Raw genomic sequence first — 18,509 nt, forward strand, 5'->3', positions numbered from 1 at the left:
AGGATCAATCCAAGACAACATTCACATGCCCTTTCGGAACATATGCATACCGAAGGATGCCCTTCGGTTTGTGTAATGCTCCGGGTACATTTCAACGTTGCATGGTGAGTCTTTTCTCGGATCTTGTAGAAAGAGTCTTAGAGGTCTTCATGGACGACTTCACCGTCCATGGAGACAATTTTGAAGCTTGCTTGGACCACCTAACTATGGTCCTATCACGATGCACGGAGTCACACCTTGTGTTGAATTCCGAGAAATGTCACTTTATGGTTAAAAGCGGCATCGTGCTAGGACACATAGTCTCAAAGAGAGGGATTGAGGTGGATGTGGCTAAGGCTGAAGTGATAAAAACCTTGCCATATCCTACTAATACTCGGGAGATAAGGTCGTTCCTAGGACATGCGGGCTTCTACCGTCGATTTATTAAGGACTTCTCCAAGATTTCTTACCCCTTGTGCAAGCTTTTGCACAAGGATGTGGAGTTTGTTTTTGATGATGCGTGTAGGTTGGCATTCGATTCTTTGAAGGAAAAGCTTGTGACGGCCCTGATAATTCAAGCTCCAAGATGGGACCTCCCTTTTGAAATCATGACCGATCCTAGTGATTATGCCCTTGACGCGGTCTTAGGCCAAAGGGACGGGAAGATTGCTCATGTGATACAATATGCTTCTTCACTTTTGAATGATGCTCAACGGAACTACACCACCACGGAAAAGGAATTCTTGGCGGTGGTGTATGCCATTGAAAAGTTCTGGGCTTATCTCTTGGGTGCCAAGGTCATCATTTATACCGACCACAAGTCTATAAGACAACTTGTAGACAAGAAGGACACCAAAGCAAAGCTAATGAGATGGGTTCTTTTGTTGAGTGAGTTTGATATCGAGATCAAGGACAAGCAAGTTAGTGCTAATATGGTGGCCAACCATTTGAGTAGGCTTCACATCAATGAGGATCTAGTGAAGACCATGGGAGTAGTGGACGGGAGTTTACCACTTGAATCTCTATATTCTATGAAGGCCGTTGAGCCTTGGTATGCTAACCTTGTCAACTATATGGTAACAAAGAAATTTCCAACCTCACTCTCATCAAGTCAAAGGAATAGGATAAAGGCCGATTCTAGATTCTACATATGGGATGAACCATACCTATGGAAGATGTGCCAAGATCAAGTCATTCGGCGTTGTGTGCCGGATGTAGAAATTCCATCTATCCTCAAACATTGCCACGAGTATGCTTGTGGGGGTCACTTTGGGCCTCGTAGAACGGCGCAGAAGATCCTAGAGTGCGGGTTCTATTGGCCCAAGTTGTTCAAAGATGCTCACACTTTCGTCAATACTTGCGATAGATGCCAACGTTTTGGCAACATCTCACGTAGAAACGAAATGCCCCAACAACCGATGCTTTATTTGGAGGTTTTCGATGTTTGGGGAATAGACTTCATGGGGCCATTCCCTAATTCTTATGGATTCCACTACATCCTCTTGGCGGTTGATTACGTGTCTAAGTGGGTGGAAGCCATTCCCACGAAATGTGATGATGCAAAGACGGTGAAGACATTTGTAAAGAGCAACATATTTTCAAGGTTCGGCTTCCCAAAGGCCATTGTTAGTGATAGGGGAACTCATTTTTGCAACAAGGTGATCTCAACCTTGCTTCAAAAATATGGTGTGCTCCATAAGATTTCTACGGCCTATCACCCCCAAACAAATGGCCAAGCGGAAGTCTCTAACCGGGAGATTAAGCATATCTTGGAAAGAACGGTCAATCCCGACCGAAAAGATTGGAGCAAGAGGCTTGAAGATGCTCTATGGGCTTATAGAACGGCTTATAAGACCCCAATCGACATGTCTCCATATAGGCTAATTTATGGGAAGGGATGCCACCTTCCCGTGGAAGTTGAACACAAAGCCTATTGGGCAATCAAAGCTTTCAATCAAAATGTCGATGAGGCGGGATTGCACCGAAAGCTTCAAATTCAAAAATTGGAAGAGCTTAGGCACAATGCCTATGACAATACTAGTATTTACAGGGAAAAGGCTCGGTCTTGGCATGACAAGATGGTGACAAGAAGGGTTTTTGAAGAGGGACAAGATGTATTGGTTTTTCAAAGTCGTCTCAAGAACTTTCCCGGCAAGATAAGGTCGAAGTGGTATGGGCCTTACAAAGTCAAGAAAGTCTTTCCACACGGAGCGGTGGAGGTAGAAGACCCGACCTCGGGAAAAGTGATAAAGGTCAAAGGGCAAAGGTTGAAGCATTACTTCAAAGGAATCGAGTTACAAGGTGAAGAGGATCTTCTTTTAGAAGATCCAATTTACAAAGATTAAATCTTCAACAATGACTACGTCGAGCCATCGACATTAAATAACGGCAAATTTGTAAATATTCTATCCCAATTTAATTGCTTTCCTAGCGTAGTTTATTTCCGCAATTTATTTCCTTGAATGTTAATTTCGTTTAATTAAATTAATTTGCATTGACATGTAAAAAGCACTTGAGGTTTGTTAAATGATGTAGTGATTTGCAAGAACCCTCTTGGAAGGCGTGCCCAAGAGGAGATGAGAGTCGGGTTTAATAGACAAGTTCATTGGAGGAAGCTTTGAAGAGGGATCAAGGGAAGTAAGAGCCAAAATTGGCTAAGTATTGAAATTATAATTAAAAGAAACAAGAGCAAAACTGCGAGGCTCGGTGCAGCCTGCGCAGAAGGCTTGCGTAGCTGCGCACGATTGCGCAGGCAACCCCAAATTTTGCGCAGCCTTCGCAGGTCTGTTTGCTCGGTTCTTTACCTTTCCTAATCCCGTCTTATTCATTCATTCTATACCAACTTCTTCATCGTCTAAAGCCCCAAAATTTCCTCTCATTCATTCCAACACTCATCAAATCATCCTATATCATCAATAAACCTCAACTATCTTCACCAAATTCTTCACCAAGTTCGTCTTTGCTATCAAAAACACATTCAAACCTCAAAATTTCTGACAAAAAACCCCCAATTTCCCAAGAACCCTAAAATTTCCGGGTTAAATTGAAGCTTTCTCAAGTGGATTTCTGGGTCACAAAGGGGTTTTTATGCAACATCCTTCTTCATTCAAGCAAGTTTGAGAATTTCCGGGAAGGTATAAAAACTTTCCTCCACTCTCTTTGTTTTCAATTTGTTTAATTCAATTTACATTGGTTAGTTGAGTTAAATCCTTATTTTTGATTGATTATTGGGGATTGTTGGCAATTATTTTCTGTTAGGGAAGGCACAATTCAACAAAACTACCTTAAACAATCAAGTTTGTGCTAGTGCACACAAGGTGTTTGTTGAATTGCCCCATAGAAAATGTTTCAGATTTTGGTTGTTTTAAGTGATTTTTGAAACTTTTGTAAGAAAGAAAAATGGTTTTTGGACTTGGAAAGGGGAAGTCAAATAAGAGGGGTGAGTCCTCAACCCAAGCACAACCCGATGCACCACCACCACCACCTAAGCCTTTTCGGGGGGGATGAAGGGTTAACCACACAAGCCAAAAATTTCTTCAAGTTCCTTGAGAGCAAACCCTTGCCTATATCAAAATTCCTTCACCCGGGGACCTTGAGGGATATGGGTATCTATGACCAAACCCTTGCCTTCCTCACCAAGGTAGGACTTGAGAGGTACATGAACCTTCAACCACATACTTACCCCGCCTATACCTTAGAGTTCCTATCTACCGTCCAAATCACGGGGGAAAGGGAGAATGCTAGGGTGAATTTTCGGTTGAACAAAGTGTGGCACACTCTAACCTTCGAGAGGGTGAGGGGGATTTTAAGAATTACTAGGCCACCCTCCTCCATTAACCCACCGGGAACGGCCTTGAATGATACTTGGTGTGCACTCACGGGAAAAACTCACATGACAAAACCTCCGCCATCACAAAGCCCCCCATCCGAATTCTTACACGGATGATATCTTGTTTCTTGTTTTCGATGGGGGAACCCACAAAGCTAAATGATGGGGTCCGTGAGTGCATTTGGGCGATGTTGCTTGAGGAGGAGGGGATTCCGGATTGGGCTAAGCTTTTTGTGGTAAGTGCGTCGAAGCATAGAGAAAAGAAAGGGGGTATAAATTGTGGGAGTTTGGTCACTCTTTTTGTGGCTAGCTTGATTGGTGCTATTCCCGATGAACAACCTAGGGTGTGGGGGAATAATCTTTACAATGAAGCGGGGTTGGTGGAGACCCATATGATCCACGCCGTGGACACGGTCCCATGGAGTTGCTATTGGTTGGGGGAGGGGGTGTGTAATACATGAGGCTACCAATGAATGGCTCCCTTCCAAGCGGGTTGAGAGCCCGCGATTTCTTTTGTCCCCCCGGGGCAAACCTCCCCAACCCACCCCCACAAAGAATGTGCAAAAGAAGAGCGATTGAACCATCCCATGGCCCCTAACAAATGGAAAAAAGAGAGGTTGAGATCATTGAGGGGGGATTTCATGCTACCCCACATATTCCTTCGTCCTACCAACCGCCTCAAGACACCCCTATGTATGAGGCCAGGGGTTCCTCCACTCCGACTTTGAAACCATGGCAACATCAAATGTTCCAATACTTTGAGGATACCCGGGGGACTTTGAAAGAGATTAGTGGGAGGGTTGAGAGCTCCCATTCTTGGCAACAACAACAAGGGCCAAGATTGGAGAGTTTGGAACAATTTTGTAATGCGTTTGAAGAGCACAAAAGGTTGGGAGATGAGGCCGAATTGGCTCAAAGAAGAATGCTTGAAGGGATTGTTAAAAAGCAAGAGGAGTCTTATGCTTGGCAACAACAACAAGCCAAGGTTTGGGCGGAGAATCAAGCTATGTGGCAAAGCCAAAACGAGTGGCGAGAGCAAGTGAGCCACCAATTTGGGGTGCAAAACGAAAGGCACCACCAATATCTTGAAGATTCATATCATGATGCTCAAGCCCAAGAAGACTCCTTTGGCCTCATTCAAGGCCTATTCGGCATGACTCTCCACCAACATGAACCAAATTACCAACCCTCCATTAATGAAAACCAAGTTGATGAGGCCTACATTCGGGCCAAGAAAGAAAGAGAAAGAAGAGAAAGAAGAAGAGGCAACCGGGGGGCATGTGAGCAAGGTGAAGGCTCGGGCCCCTCCAACCAAAACCCTTGAAGAATTTGGCACTCCTCCAAATTGAGGACAATGTGAGATTTAAGTGTGGGGGAGTGAGTAAGTGTAATATATGTAAATTGTTTCTTTTTGTCAATGCAAGTTCAAAAAAAAATCCGGCTAGGTGAAACCCACAAGGATGGGCACCTAAGGCAAGATTGGGAAGGTGGTCGAGGACGGAACGAAAACCCGAAAGGGCGTTCCGGGCAAAATGAAAAATCGAGTTGCGAGCCACCATGAGAGGAAAGGAAAAGCTAAGGTGAAAACCCGAAAGGGCGCCTTAGGCAAAATGAAGGATTTTCAACAAAAAAATGAAAAAATTGAAAAAGCAACACCAAAAATATGGAGGGACAAGAAGGGAGTGATATAAGGAGGGTCTTGGAAGGAGGTTAGTTTTAGGACTTAATTTCTTTTTGAGTCAAAGAAAATTGCTTCAAATTGGTGGTTTTTCATGTTGGCTACTAGGTTGTTGATCTTTATTGGCTTGGCCAACTTAGTAGCATAACTTGCATTGTTTGGAGTGATAAGGGGGTGATATAAGGGGAGGATGAATGATTTGGAGGATTGTGTAGGTCACTTTGCTATTGCCTTGGGATAAGGCAAGAGTGACCATTACTACTTTGGTGATATAAGAAGGGTGGTTGTGATGTTAATGAGTCAGAGTTGGAGGTGTGTCGTGTCCTTGTTTTGAGGGAGATATAAGGCGGGGGAGCGATGAAGAGTTTGTGTCAAATTTGAGTCAAGTTCTTTTCTTTTTAATTGGTGGTTGTGTAAGAGGGAGATATAAGACGGAAGAGGAAAGGGAAGAGTGATCATTCACCCCTACACGTACTCTCTTGTAGACTACATACTTGCTTATTTCGGGCTTTACTCGGGACTAGCAAAAGTCTAAGTGTGGGGGAGTTTGATAGTAGTGTTTTGTGTCGGTCTCAGAGGGTGATTTTATCACCCTCGTGTCTTTTAATATGGGTCTTTAAGTATGCTTTTCCTAGCATTTGGTAATCGGGTATGATGTGGTAACTTGTGTGTTTTACCTCGGTTGGACAATTGATCTTAATGCACGGAACCCGAGAGTCAAAGAGCACCTTTCAAAGGTCAAGACAAGGCACAAGAGGCTCACATGTAACCTAGAACCCAGCTGGGAGAAGTAGGAGTGAAGATTAGAAGAAATGAGGACATTTGAAGAGGTCTAGCTCTTGGAAATTAGAAGTCCAAAAATGCGAGCCTAGGCGCAGGCTGCGCAAACAGGGTGCGCAGCTGCGCACGATTGCGCAGGCAAGAACAATTCTGGCGCAGGCTGCGCAGTGCGCAGCTCTGTCTTACGGGATTTCTAATTCTCTTTTGGGCTTCTTAAGTGGAAATCTTTTTAGGTTTTCGTGAAGCCCTATATATACCCAAGAGTTTGAAGACCTAAATCATTATCTACCATCCTATCATCTCATCTAATCTCATATTTAGGGTTTTAAGCTTGTAATAATTTAGAAGACAATTTTCATTCAAGTTGTAATCTTTCCTTATTGTTTTGGGTTATGAAGACTATGGAAGGCTAAATCCTTCCCTACTTGGTGTAATTCATCCAAAGTCTCCAACTTTGGTTGTAAGACTCTTTTAATCTCTTCTTATTTATCTAATGCTCTTTCCTTATGCTTAATTTTCATGTTGAGTAGATGAATGTTAGAATTGATCACTCTTGCATCTTGTTTACCCAACTATTGCAAATTCTAGAGAAATGGTTTAATCTATCTAGGATTATTTGGAGCAAGCTTGTTGTATGTTGATTTGGTTTAAAGGATTCATGCAATAAGTAGGAAATTTCATGTCTTTTCTCATTTGTATGGTTTAATCTTGTGAGAATTGATCCTAACTTCTTGTCTTGGCACAACTCTTAATGCTCATGTTTGGTTTGCACTCATGGTTTAATGAATTGTTGATTAAACTTGGAGGACATGCATGGATGGTTTAATTTGTGTATGTTAACATCTTGACTTGAAAGTATTGGGTTGAAAATAAGAGGAGAGTTATAAAAGAGTCAAACTTTACTATTGTTGGTTACAAAGGAAGAATTGCACCAAGTCCTCTTAAATATTGAATCATGTTACTCACCAAGTGTTTGTTATATTGCTTGTTAAACTAAGATTGCAATTTTACTTTGTTTCATGTTACCAATCAACTCAAAAACCCCCCTTTATCTATGTTTATCGATTGTTGGTCATTGTTGATAACCATTGTTTGTTTATAACCTTGTGTTTCGTAGTCAATAGTTTACAATTCAAGTTTTTAGCTTAAAAGTCTTTCTCTTGGGACCGACCCTTACTTGCACTATATTGGTTTACCCATTAGAGTGATCTAGAGTATAGTTTGGCTTATAAATTGTTAATTTGGTAGTTTAATTCTAGCATTTAACGACCTAGTTTTATTCTCTATCAAGTAGTGATGATAATTATGACCCAAACCAAACCGAAATCAAATCGACTTGAAGGGAAAATTCGATCAAATCCAACTCTTAATAATTCATACCGATACACTAATTAAAAACCCAAATTTAAATCCACTATTGAAAAATGCGAACCAAATCCAAACCTAAACCATCCTACCCAAAACCAGCCAACCTGGTCTATTGCCATTTCAATACCCGTGGGGACTGGGGAAGCATTAAAGCAATACCCAAGAAAAAAGGGAACAACTATTAGTACGAAACTTGGAATCATCATCATCACCCATTCATCCTTGAGTCTTCTACAAGTGTCACGCAACATTAAGACAGTATAGCATGGTTCAACTAAAACCCCATCACTAAAATCCGTTTAAATCTCATCACAACATCATCAATATTCATCATACTGTAATTTCCATTCTTAATCCCAAAAAATGTCACCAATTACCGTATTCCAGAATCTGTTATTCCCACCACCTTCATCCATATACGTTTCAATTATGTCACTCGTAAGTGTTGGATCCATGGCTAATGCTGGTCTCTCTGAAATTAAGGGTAAACATCTTCAATACTCCAAATTTCTTAATTCTAAAGAACCAAAACAAGTACAAATTTCAAGCAAAATTGGGATGTTTGCCATGTATTCTCCTGCTTTTCTATTTGGGATTGCTTCATTTTTTGTCTTCCCTGATCATGGCTTGAGGTTTCTTTTGCTTCGTTTCGCTCTTACTATCCATTTTCTCAAAAGAGTGCTTGAGGTTTGGTTTTCTCTCTTTTCTCGAACCTCGAATTTTATTTACTAATATTTGGTTACTTTTGTTTACTTTTATTTTTTTAATTCTTTGTCAAACTATGTAAACAAATGATTGGGACGGAGAAATTATGAATTAAGACACACTTAAATGGACAATTGGATTTTGGGTTCATTTCCGTTGTCTATAAGACACACTTAAATGGACGTTAGCTGGTTTAGTTGGTAAAGTTGCAAATTTGTAGTCGTAGTTGTAGGTGCTGACTCCCATGTCTGTTTAAATCGCGTCTACATGACTACATCAGACCTGTTATACTCTGTATATAAAGTCTAGCATTCATCATCCATGAATCATCTATAGTAACAGGGAAGTGAATACAACTAAAAATCCTACTTTTAATAAGAGACTTCACCTATTCTAAAACCAACTCAGGCTTCAACAAAACTCGATTAACTCTAGCTTCGTTCCTCTGTTGATAGCATTTAGAATGTCCTTGTGACTCACTTGAGTCTGCTATTTTCACAGTCTTGAAATAAATTCTCATGACTCTTGACCTGACTTTAGTCCAAGCCCATAAAGGAACTCGATTGTATTCATTGTTTCCTTCCCATAATAAGTTCCTACAAATGGCATCAACTCTATATATCACTCCTTTAGGCAAGACAAAAATAGAGGCCCAATAACTGAACATGTAAGTCATCCTCATTCCTCCCATTCCCTCCTCCTACACCTTCCCCATGTCCCCTTGCGTTCTTTATTTATTTCCTAGCAAAGGGTAAATAAAAAAAAAAGTTTTGCAAGATACAGTCAGCATTTTTTGGTGTATGTATACGAGATTCGTAATGGAACATATAACCCAACTCTGTTGATATATACTCCATATAAATCGAAAGCTATTGATCACATGTGATAAGTTTGTATAAGACAAGTGTATCTGTGTGTACGAGATTGGTTGGGTTAAGATACTTGTTTGACATATATGCGTCTTCTCCTGATTCTGGAAATGGAGTGTCAAATACTCGAATCGAGTCCTGATAACAGAAGTTTCTACTTTTTAAAGATAGATTTAACTAGTCAGACCTTGCCGTTGCTTTCCGTTTTTCATCATAGGACAAGTAGGCCTGAATGCTGATATTTTTATCTATTTGAGAAAATAACCATTGAGGGAATGTAATTTTTTTTTCTTATAAACGATTTTCAAATGTCACAACACAGCATATGCTGAATTGTTGGGGTGATCATGATTTGCTTGTACCCATGTTTTCACTCTGAACAATGTCTGCTGTGTTTTTTGAACAATGTGTTTACAATTCATTAAATCTATGGCCACTGGATGTCACTGAATGCTTTTCAGTGCTTGTGATTGGTTTAAAATCTCTAGTATCTCAGTTGATAATATGGATACGAGTCGCAGTAGTCATGAAATTAGTGAAATGTCTGTAGCACTTCTATATGTGCAGTAGTGGATATCAGTTGTGATTCTGATTTTGTAATCATTCAATCGTTCGTTGTAGCTCAATCATGTCAATGCAGTCGCAGTGACATTCAAAACCTTCTTTAAATGACTGCGATGCAGTGTCTCAGTCCAAATTCAATACCATGGAACTTATGCTTACCCCAATAGTTATGCATGTATAGGCAGCAGAACAAATTGGTTGTTTTATCCGACCTAAAAACACATGAAATTCTAAATTATTTGATGTTTGGTTACCAAAAAAAAACCTGGGATCCTAATTCCTCTAAATTGGAGGAGTTTGCTTACATGGTCTCCTGCGTAAGTGAATTCATTTATTGTGTCTAACTAATCATCGTTTGCCAATTTGTACGAAACATAAAATCATATTAATTCTACTTTACACGCATTGTAAATTCGTATGGTGGATCAAATGATTATTGATTACTAATAAATTTTGGTATGCAGGTACTGTTTGTTCACAGATTTGGTGGTAGCGGAGTAGCTCTTGATACCGCATTCACTGTTTCCTTTAGTTATTTCCTCTCAACTGTGACAATGATTTATGCCCAGCACTTGTCTGAAGGACTTCCGGAGCCGTCTATTGATCTGAAATATGTCGGAGTTGGATTATTTTTACTTGGTATAGGGGGCAACTTCTATCATCACTACATCCTATCAACGCTAAGGAAAACGGGCGAGAAAGAGTACAAGATTCCCAAGGGAGGTTTGTTCGACTTGGTCATCTGCCCTCATTATTTTTTCGAAGTGCTGGGTTTTGTGGGCGTTTCGTGCATAGCTCAGACGTTATATTCGGTGTGTTACACAACCGGAGCAGCTTTGTATCTGATAGGTCGGAGCTACGCCACGAGGAAGTGGTACTTGTCGAAATTTGAGGATTTTCCCAAGGATAAGAAAGTAATGATTCCTTTTATTCTCTAGTTCTCAGGCAATAACCAAAAGGGACTATGGAGTTTGTACTGTACTCCTGAAACGAAAGTTGATAAAAATAGTTGGGATATTCTACGGTGTACTCTCGTGGTTTTTGGTTTTCTACATTGTACCCCTTTTTTTATATTCTATGGTGTACCCCTAACCTCTATACATTAGTCTATATCATGACCTTATTTATTGTTTTTGTTAACTTAGTTTCTTAAATGACCTATTAAATCGTCTATTTATAATTCCAATTACTCGATAACCTACTCATTTACTTATTAGTTCACCGAATTACTCATTAGCCCACGAAATAGTATACGAAACTAATTAAAAGTTCAAAAAATCTCCATTATTATGTCATGACTCATAACATATGTTTTTAATAGTAGTTGGTATTTATTAAAAGTGATTTATGATGTTTCTTATATAGAAGGTTGATACAACATTATTCGAATAAAGGTCGTTTCTTTTTATATAAAGTTAATGGAGAGTTAAACGAGGTTATGATGGAGAAAAACTAAGAAGTTTAGGGGTACAATGTAGAATTAAAAAAAAAAAGGGGTACAACATAGAAAACCGAAAAACTCAGAGTACACGTAGAATAGCCAATGTTGTTCAACCTTTTTATTAATTTTGTTCAGAGTTATAAATTGAACTCCTAGTCTATTGGCTAATAGAGAAAAGTCGTTACCTTTCACATAAATTGACCGGGGTAACAATTTTTTTTTGTTTTTTGTTTTTTTTAACGGAGCGTACACTTAATTGCATTACAAAAGTTCAAAAATCTCATTATTATATGTCATGACTTCGGTAGGGGTAACGATTTCTTTAAGCAAAATTTGTTCCAATGTGTTGGTGGCTGCTACGATTTGCATAGTAGTTGGTATTTATATTTCGGAAATAATTTATTAATCAAATAAAAGTTGATATTTAAGTATTTAAAGTAAAAATAATTCAAAGAAATATAATTTTATTATATTTTGAAGAAAAGTATTTATTTTGATAGTTTCGAGATGTTTAAAAATAGTTTAAACCGTGTAAAACTTTTTATTTCAAATAAGGGCGTCGGGGAAAATAACAATTCTTTTGAACATTGGGTAAACGAATTTGGAAATGGGTAGTATGAATATTCAATTTTCTTGATAAAAACTTTGTTTGATTTGTTAATGGTTTTAATTAATCGAAACGATTAAACCGATTTCAAAAAATCCCGACTCAAACCCGAAAAAAACACATTTCAACAAAAATTTAAGCTGTTTTGGCCATAATTTCTTCGTTTAATCGGATTTTCAGTTTACCTTTCCTAATCCCCTCGAGATCTAAACTTGGTATAATTTAATTTCAGTTTTCTTGAAGTTGTTTTAAGACCAATTTTCGGAAAATTTCGTTTTATATACTTATCTTTGTGTTTTAATTGTTTATTTAGGTGAAAAATTGGAGGACGAGTTCGGGGACTCGTATATTGTAGAGGATAGCGGCTAGTTGTCGTTAGGGTTTGGGTTTTGAGGTGCTAATTGCTCATTTTCTAAAAGGTAACATATTTCGAGTTCTTTCGACGAATTATCGCCATGCTTTGTTGTTTTTGTATGTTTGGTGATTTTTGTTTGAGTAGTAGTTTTCACATGTTAAAATTTGTTGTATGCTTAATTTATGCCTTTTGTTAGTTTAAATTTTGAATTGGGAACGACTTTAATTTTTTACTAAACAAAAATGGAAAAAAATGGTGGTGTATAAATTGAACTCCTTGAACTTGGTCCGTCTTGTTTCGCGTTTTTCTATTGGTCATTTCGGGTTAATTAATGTTAGAATAGTATAAGTAACAAATGGGTAGTATTTTGAATTAAAGCATACTAGTAACAAAAATTATGTTAATGGTAAAATTGTGCTTATATTAATAATTATCACATGTTAGGATAGTTTATAAGTTGAAATTGTAATGATTAGGCTCAAGGTAAATTTTATAGCGATAATTGTAATGTTTTGTTGATTGTCTAAAAACCGAGCCTTAGTCCCTTTGATCGATGCGATGTCGATTAATTGAGTGATTGGTCGTTAATTTGACCCGCACTAGGGTATTTGCGGGTAAAAATTCGGTTGAATGATTTAGATAATCGGCCTTTTTCTTGTTTTAGGCCATTTATCAAGCTTTAGTTCACATGTATAGCTTATTGAATTTAATAGTATCTTGTATTGTAGAAATGGCCCTAGTTTCCCCTAAAGCCTTTAATATTGTTAAAATTGCTAGAATTAGAAATTAGTATTGAATACTTATTGAGGATATTGTTGGGTTGTTTCTTTGAATAGACATTTATATAGCCTTTCACATGATAGAATGTTAGCATTTAGGTTGGTAAGTTGGACTTTTTGTCCTCTTATGGTTAAGTGGGTGTCTTACTTGACTTGTGTGGTGAGTCTTGTGTGGTGTGCTAAAGTATTCAAGCTTGGGACTAATTAGTATTTTCCTTCATCATAGATAGGTCTTTATAGTCTTTGACGAGTATATGTTCACTGCTTGATAGCCTTTGTGTTCCCGACTAGTGGATTTATATCCAAGTTGGGGCATGACCTCGATTTTATTTTGATAGTAAGGGGTCGAAAACCCTTTGGTGGACTCGTTAGGGTACTCACTTTGTTTTTAGAAAAATTGTGGGTCTTGGGTGCGGTGGTGTGTATCCGCATGTCTAGGTCTTTTTAGGCTAGGGTTGTGTTGTGTCTTGGCCATGTTTTATTAATATTAACCGCGGTTCGATTACCTTCCCTACCTCGTGGTATAGACTCCAGTTACAAAGTGACTATTGACTGCTAAAAACTTATGCTCTCTTTGATATATTGCCCTTTCTTGTATGGTGATTTTATGAACTGTAATAGGTGAGATGTAAGCGATTTGATTGATAAAGTTTGGATTACTATTTGAATTATATGATTCACATGATAGTTTAGTTTGGTCGGTTTAGGGGTCATAGGTTAGATTTACATGATAATTACATTGTTTATCATATTGTTTACATGTTTTACTACATGTTACATTAATTTTGACGATTCGTATTTAGGGAGGACTCGAAGTTACTCCCCACCGAATTGTGGCTTTCGTGTTTGTATAAAATGCGATTGACGATTTGTTGATGCTTAGTTGGGGTCACAGACGAGCTAGTGAGCAAGGAACCTTGGACTTAGTTTTGGCTATTCTATTAGTAAACCTTTTACACTTTTGGTTTGTATATAATTTGAAGGGACATATGTCTCCCTTTTCTATTTTGGGTTTGTATCACTATATCTCCGCGTCTTAAGTTATGTATGTAAATTAGTTTATCGAATGCTTTATGACACTCTTCTTGAGTTGGATTGGTTGTGAATGGTTTAGGAAGAAAATTTTTTGAAATTGCAGGTTTTATCTAGTTGAACCATTTACAAACATATCCTACCAGTTTTTCTGTAGAATTTACGCATTTAAGTAATTAGATAACGCTAATTTTTTTAAGGGTGTCACAGTTTATGCTTTGCTTTAAAAACTATGATGATTTTGACTGCTCTGAAATTAGTGATTTTTCTTTAAACTTGAATTTAGCGATGCTTTGCTTTGAAAACTATGATGATTTTGACTGTTCTGGAATTACAGATTTCTTTAAACTTGAATTTAGCGGCTTCCGTAATATGCTCCATTATGAGGCGGCCAAAAACTTTTGCTCTTTGATTTTGTCATCCTTCCCTAAATATGCTAAAGTTCTATTTCGTAGAACTGTATTTTTTATGTAGACAAATACGCTTTTAGAAGTGCAGACTGTTCTAGACACAGCGTCAATGCTTGAACCTAAGAATAAAGATATTCTTAGACAAAGAAATGTCAAGAATCTACGTACTATTAACTCTAATGGTAAAAGAAGTATCGACGATCATTTGTTATGTGAGGAGGCAACGAAAAGTATAAGACCTAACCCTACTATGGGAAATATTGGGGATAATTATGTGGAAGATAACAGCGGCTCTTATACTCCACTAGCAAGTAGGGATGAGCAAAATAAACTGAACCGAATTTTTAAACCGAAACCGAACCGATAACCGAATTAAGAAACCCGATAATTCGGTTTTTTTCCGGTTCGGTGCCCGAACCGGTTTTTTTTGGGGAAATCCGGTTCGGTTTCGGGTCCTAAAAAAGCAAAACCGGTTTACTTTTTTTTCGAAAAAAAAAAACAATAAGAAAACGACTTAAAATAAACAAAGATGTGTGATTTGGTTGAATTAATGGGGATGCACAAAGGTTTACGTAGGAATTTAAGAGTTAGGATGGAGAGGTGGGTTGAAAAGCGTCAATTTGGGGTAAAAAAAGTTAAAACCGGTTTATAAATTCGGATCCGGGTAACCGGTTTTCGGATCCGGTTTTTAAATTGCTAAAAACCGGTTAACCGGTTTAAAACCGGGGCGGTTTCGGTTTGGGAAAAAACCTGTTTTTGAAAACCGATAACCGAACCGGTTTCAAATCCGGTTCGGTTAACCGGTTTTGCTCACCCTCACTAGCAAGGATACCAGCACTTTTGATAAGGGTCGTGTTAAATACCGTCGACACGTTTACTAATTATCGTCGACTATTAACATATCTTTTCAACATTGCTCCCCATTAACCTTCCCTTGTCTCTCTCTAAAATCTTTCTAAAACAAAAAAAAAGGCCGTTTTTCGGAAAAAAATCGCAATTTAGTTTACGAAATTTTCGATTAAAACGGTTTTAATCATATCGACTAATGACGGTAACAACGATAAGTTAGTAATGATGTGCAAGAGATATGTTTACGTTTTAATTACGTTTCAAGTTTATGATTTGACGAACGGATTAGCGATCGATCCCCGCCCCCAAAACTAATCTAAGACGGAAATTATTAATTTTTTTTTTAAAAAATATGTCGGAAAAAATTTCCGTCCAAACGGAAAATATTTTCGTCCGGGACAAAAAAAAAATTTAATTTTTTTGCCGGACGAATTTTTTTTCGTCTGGACGAATAATTTTTTTGTCTGGATGGCTGGACCTAGGTGTGGATGAAAAAAATTTCATCTGATTTCGACTTAGATTAATTTTGGGCGTGGTAATCGATATAACAATAACGATTCTGTTCTAAACCAGCTAAATCTACTAACTAATTACAAATTTTTAAAAAATTAAACTAGTTTCGATTACTTGCGTCGCGATTTCTTAAATTTGGTGGCGAAATTGAAGCGGTGGTGACGAAAATGTCGTACTTGAAAAAAAAGTATAATATATGAGAGGTTTAGAGTGAGGGATAGATTAGGAAAGTCATTACAACTTGTCGACGATATTTAGTAATTTGTCGAAGACGTTTAGCAGGTTGGTTTTGATAATGATTTTGCTAAAAATTTTAATGATAATTTTTGTATGGGTTCTTTAACTAAAAAAAGGGGGGAAAAAGGAAATTTGTATGGGTTCGGACTGCAATCATGAGGACTATCAAGAGGGTGGTGTATTAAGTTGTTTCAATTTAGCAAAAAAGGGGAGGGGAAATTCCTTGTTAAGCATCAATGCGCATACCTATAAAAACTCCTTGATGACAAGGAAGTGAGTTTTTTCAAGAAGTCGCATTTATCTACTATGAAAATTCGGATACTACAACACCTGGTATTGAGTCCGATAAGACAACCTTCGTCAATCCAGGAAAGAATAAAAGAAGAAGAAAAAGGAAAAGGAAAAGGGAAAAGGTTGGTCGATTCAAGAGACTAAGACGATTATCAACAAGACTGGACAAACGTCTTTATCTTCTTTTGATACAAGTGTGCCTCTTGTTTGTGATCCCAATTTAGAGGGAGTTTTTCTCGCCCCATCATCCGAGATTGTCAACCACTCCGCCATTCTTCTTTACATCGTCGAAGTCTCATGTTAGGAAAATCCCCATTGTTAGAAGCCAATTAACAAGGAATCGAAGTCGAGGGGATAAATCTCCAGGATATCGTGTCTATACTTTACAAGGTAAAGCTCCACATACTCGTTGCTTGAGTGTGTCATGTTACAAGTACGCTCATAAAGCTCAAATGATGAAGAAAAGAAAAAAAATTGTCATCCGGAGTGTGTTATACTCCAGCAATCCTACCCTTAGATTAATTTTTTGTACTAAGGGCATGCACAATGAAGAGTTTTTACTCTCCTTTACTTTCCTCTCTCCTCTAAAAGGTCGCACTCTTCATTGTACCTTCCTTTTTGTTTGTCTGAGAGAAAGAGGTCTCCTTTATGCAGAGAGGTAATAAGGCATTGGCTCTTATGCAAGTTTGTTCTATTTTATTTGCTTCGGCCAATCATATTCCTTCACTTTTTTAAATAATACTCCCTCCTATTCTTTTTTTCTTCCCCTTTGGTTTGAGGGGAGGAATTAAGAAAACCAAAAAATTACCTAATTACCCCCATATAATCCCACCCCCATTTGTGACTATGAGAAAAAACTCACCCGCACTTCTATCACCCCCTTCCCCGCTACTACTACCTCCACCACGACACCCCTACCTCACGACACTAACAACCACACCCAACAACCGCGGTAGAGGAGGAAGGCAACAAAAGAAGGAGAGAGGGGCGGTGTATTTGAAAGGAAAAAAAATAAGAAAATAAAGGAGGATGAACGGTGGTGAGTGAGGGCGGTTGAAGTTCTGACGGCCGTGGCAGAGGAGAGGACAGAGGCGGCAGTGCAGATCTAAAGAAAAACAAAATAAAAAGAAAGAAAAAGGACAGCAGAGGAGAAGAGGGCGGTGGTGTAGTGGTCGGGTTGTGGAGAGGAAGAAGGTGGTAGGCGTTGGTGGTGGGTAGGCGGTGATGGCAGTGGTGTTGGTGGTAGGCGGTGGTGGTCGTTGTTGTGGTGGGTAGGCGGTGGTGTTTTGGTGGTGATGCGCAGGCATTGGTGGCGGTGTGGTCCTCGTGGCGACATGAGGGTTGGTTGGCGTTAGTGATGGGTATGTGGTGGTGTTGTGGTGGTAGTATTGTTGTGGCGGTGGTGGGTGGTGAGGAAGAGATGAGAAGTTTTTTTTTCTTTTGGGAGTGTAAGTGATGAGGGGTAGTTATGTCAATTTATGAACATTATATGTCCAAATAAGGAAATAGGGAAGAAAATTTGAATAATCTGTTTAAGGAAATAGGGAAGAAAATGGTAAATATGAGGGAGTAATAAAATTCGTAGAGAGTTAAGACTTATGCAACTTGATGAATGTAGCAGTAAAAAAAAAAGCAGTTTTAGAAGGAAAAGAAAGATGTCATTAATGCAGAAAAGATTAGTTGTAAGATAAAAGTCATGAGAGATAAAAACTTAGGAGGAAAAGAGTCCCCTTTCATTGTTCATGCGCTAATAATGTAATTGTTTCATCTGATTTAAAGAGTCAAATGTGCATTGTGCATTGTTTAAGTTTCTTTTATCGTTCCACCATCTAAAAAAAAGAAATTGGCGATACCTAATCCATGATGATGGTTGTAAGTAATTTTTTTTTTTTGTCAAATGAGGCGCAAGGTCAGGTCATTATAGCGAGGAGAAATTCGACCCTATAACCTATCGTCATATTAACTCAGTCTTAACCAGTATTTGGTTAAGATCTCTTAGGTATGGTTTACTAATGAGATTGTTTGACAACAAATCTTAAAAACCGACTATTATTTCAAGACCAATTATTCTTGCTTGTGACATATCTATAGGTCACAAGTTTGCGCCGGGTCGGATACTACCGTTTTATTAAAAATGGTAGAGAAAGTGGGGGCAAGTTGGCAGTGTAACACGGTTGCCAAGTAAATAAAAAATTGAAAATTGATTTGACTATTGAGGAGAGA

The 18,509-nt window shown here is 38.4% G+C and overlaps 1 protein-coding gene across 1 annotated transcript; it reads left to right on the plus strand.

The window, feature by feature from the left end:
• The first annotated feature begins 7,788 nt into the window (after positions 1–7,788).
• LOC141592456 (uncharacterized) lies at positions 7,789–10,912 on the plus strand. The gene is made up of 2 exons (XM_074413137.1): positions 7,789–8,321; positions 10,237–10,912. The coding sequence occupies exons 1-2, from the start codon at positions 7,998–8,000 to the stop codon at positions 10,708–10,710; spliced, it is 798 nt and encodes a 265-aa protein (XP_074269238.1). The 5' UTR covers positions 7,789–7,997; the 3' UTR covers positions 10,711–10,912.
• The last annotated feature ends 7,597 nt before the right edge of the window (positions 10,913–18,509 follow it).

Source organism: Silene latifolia, chromosome 7 (assembly GCF_048544455.1).
Source record: "Silene latifolia isolate original U9 population chromosome 7, ASM4854445v1, whole genome shotgun sequence".
Classification (NCBI taxonomy): Eukaryota; Viridiplantae; Streptophyta; class Magnoliopsida; order Caryophyllales; family Caryophyllaceae; genus Silene; species Silene latifolia.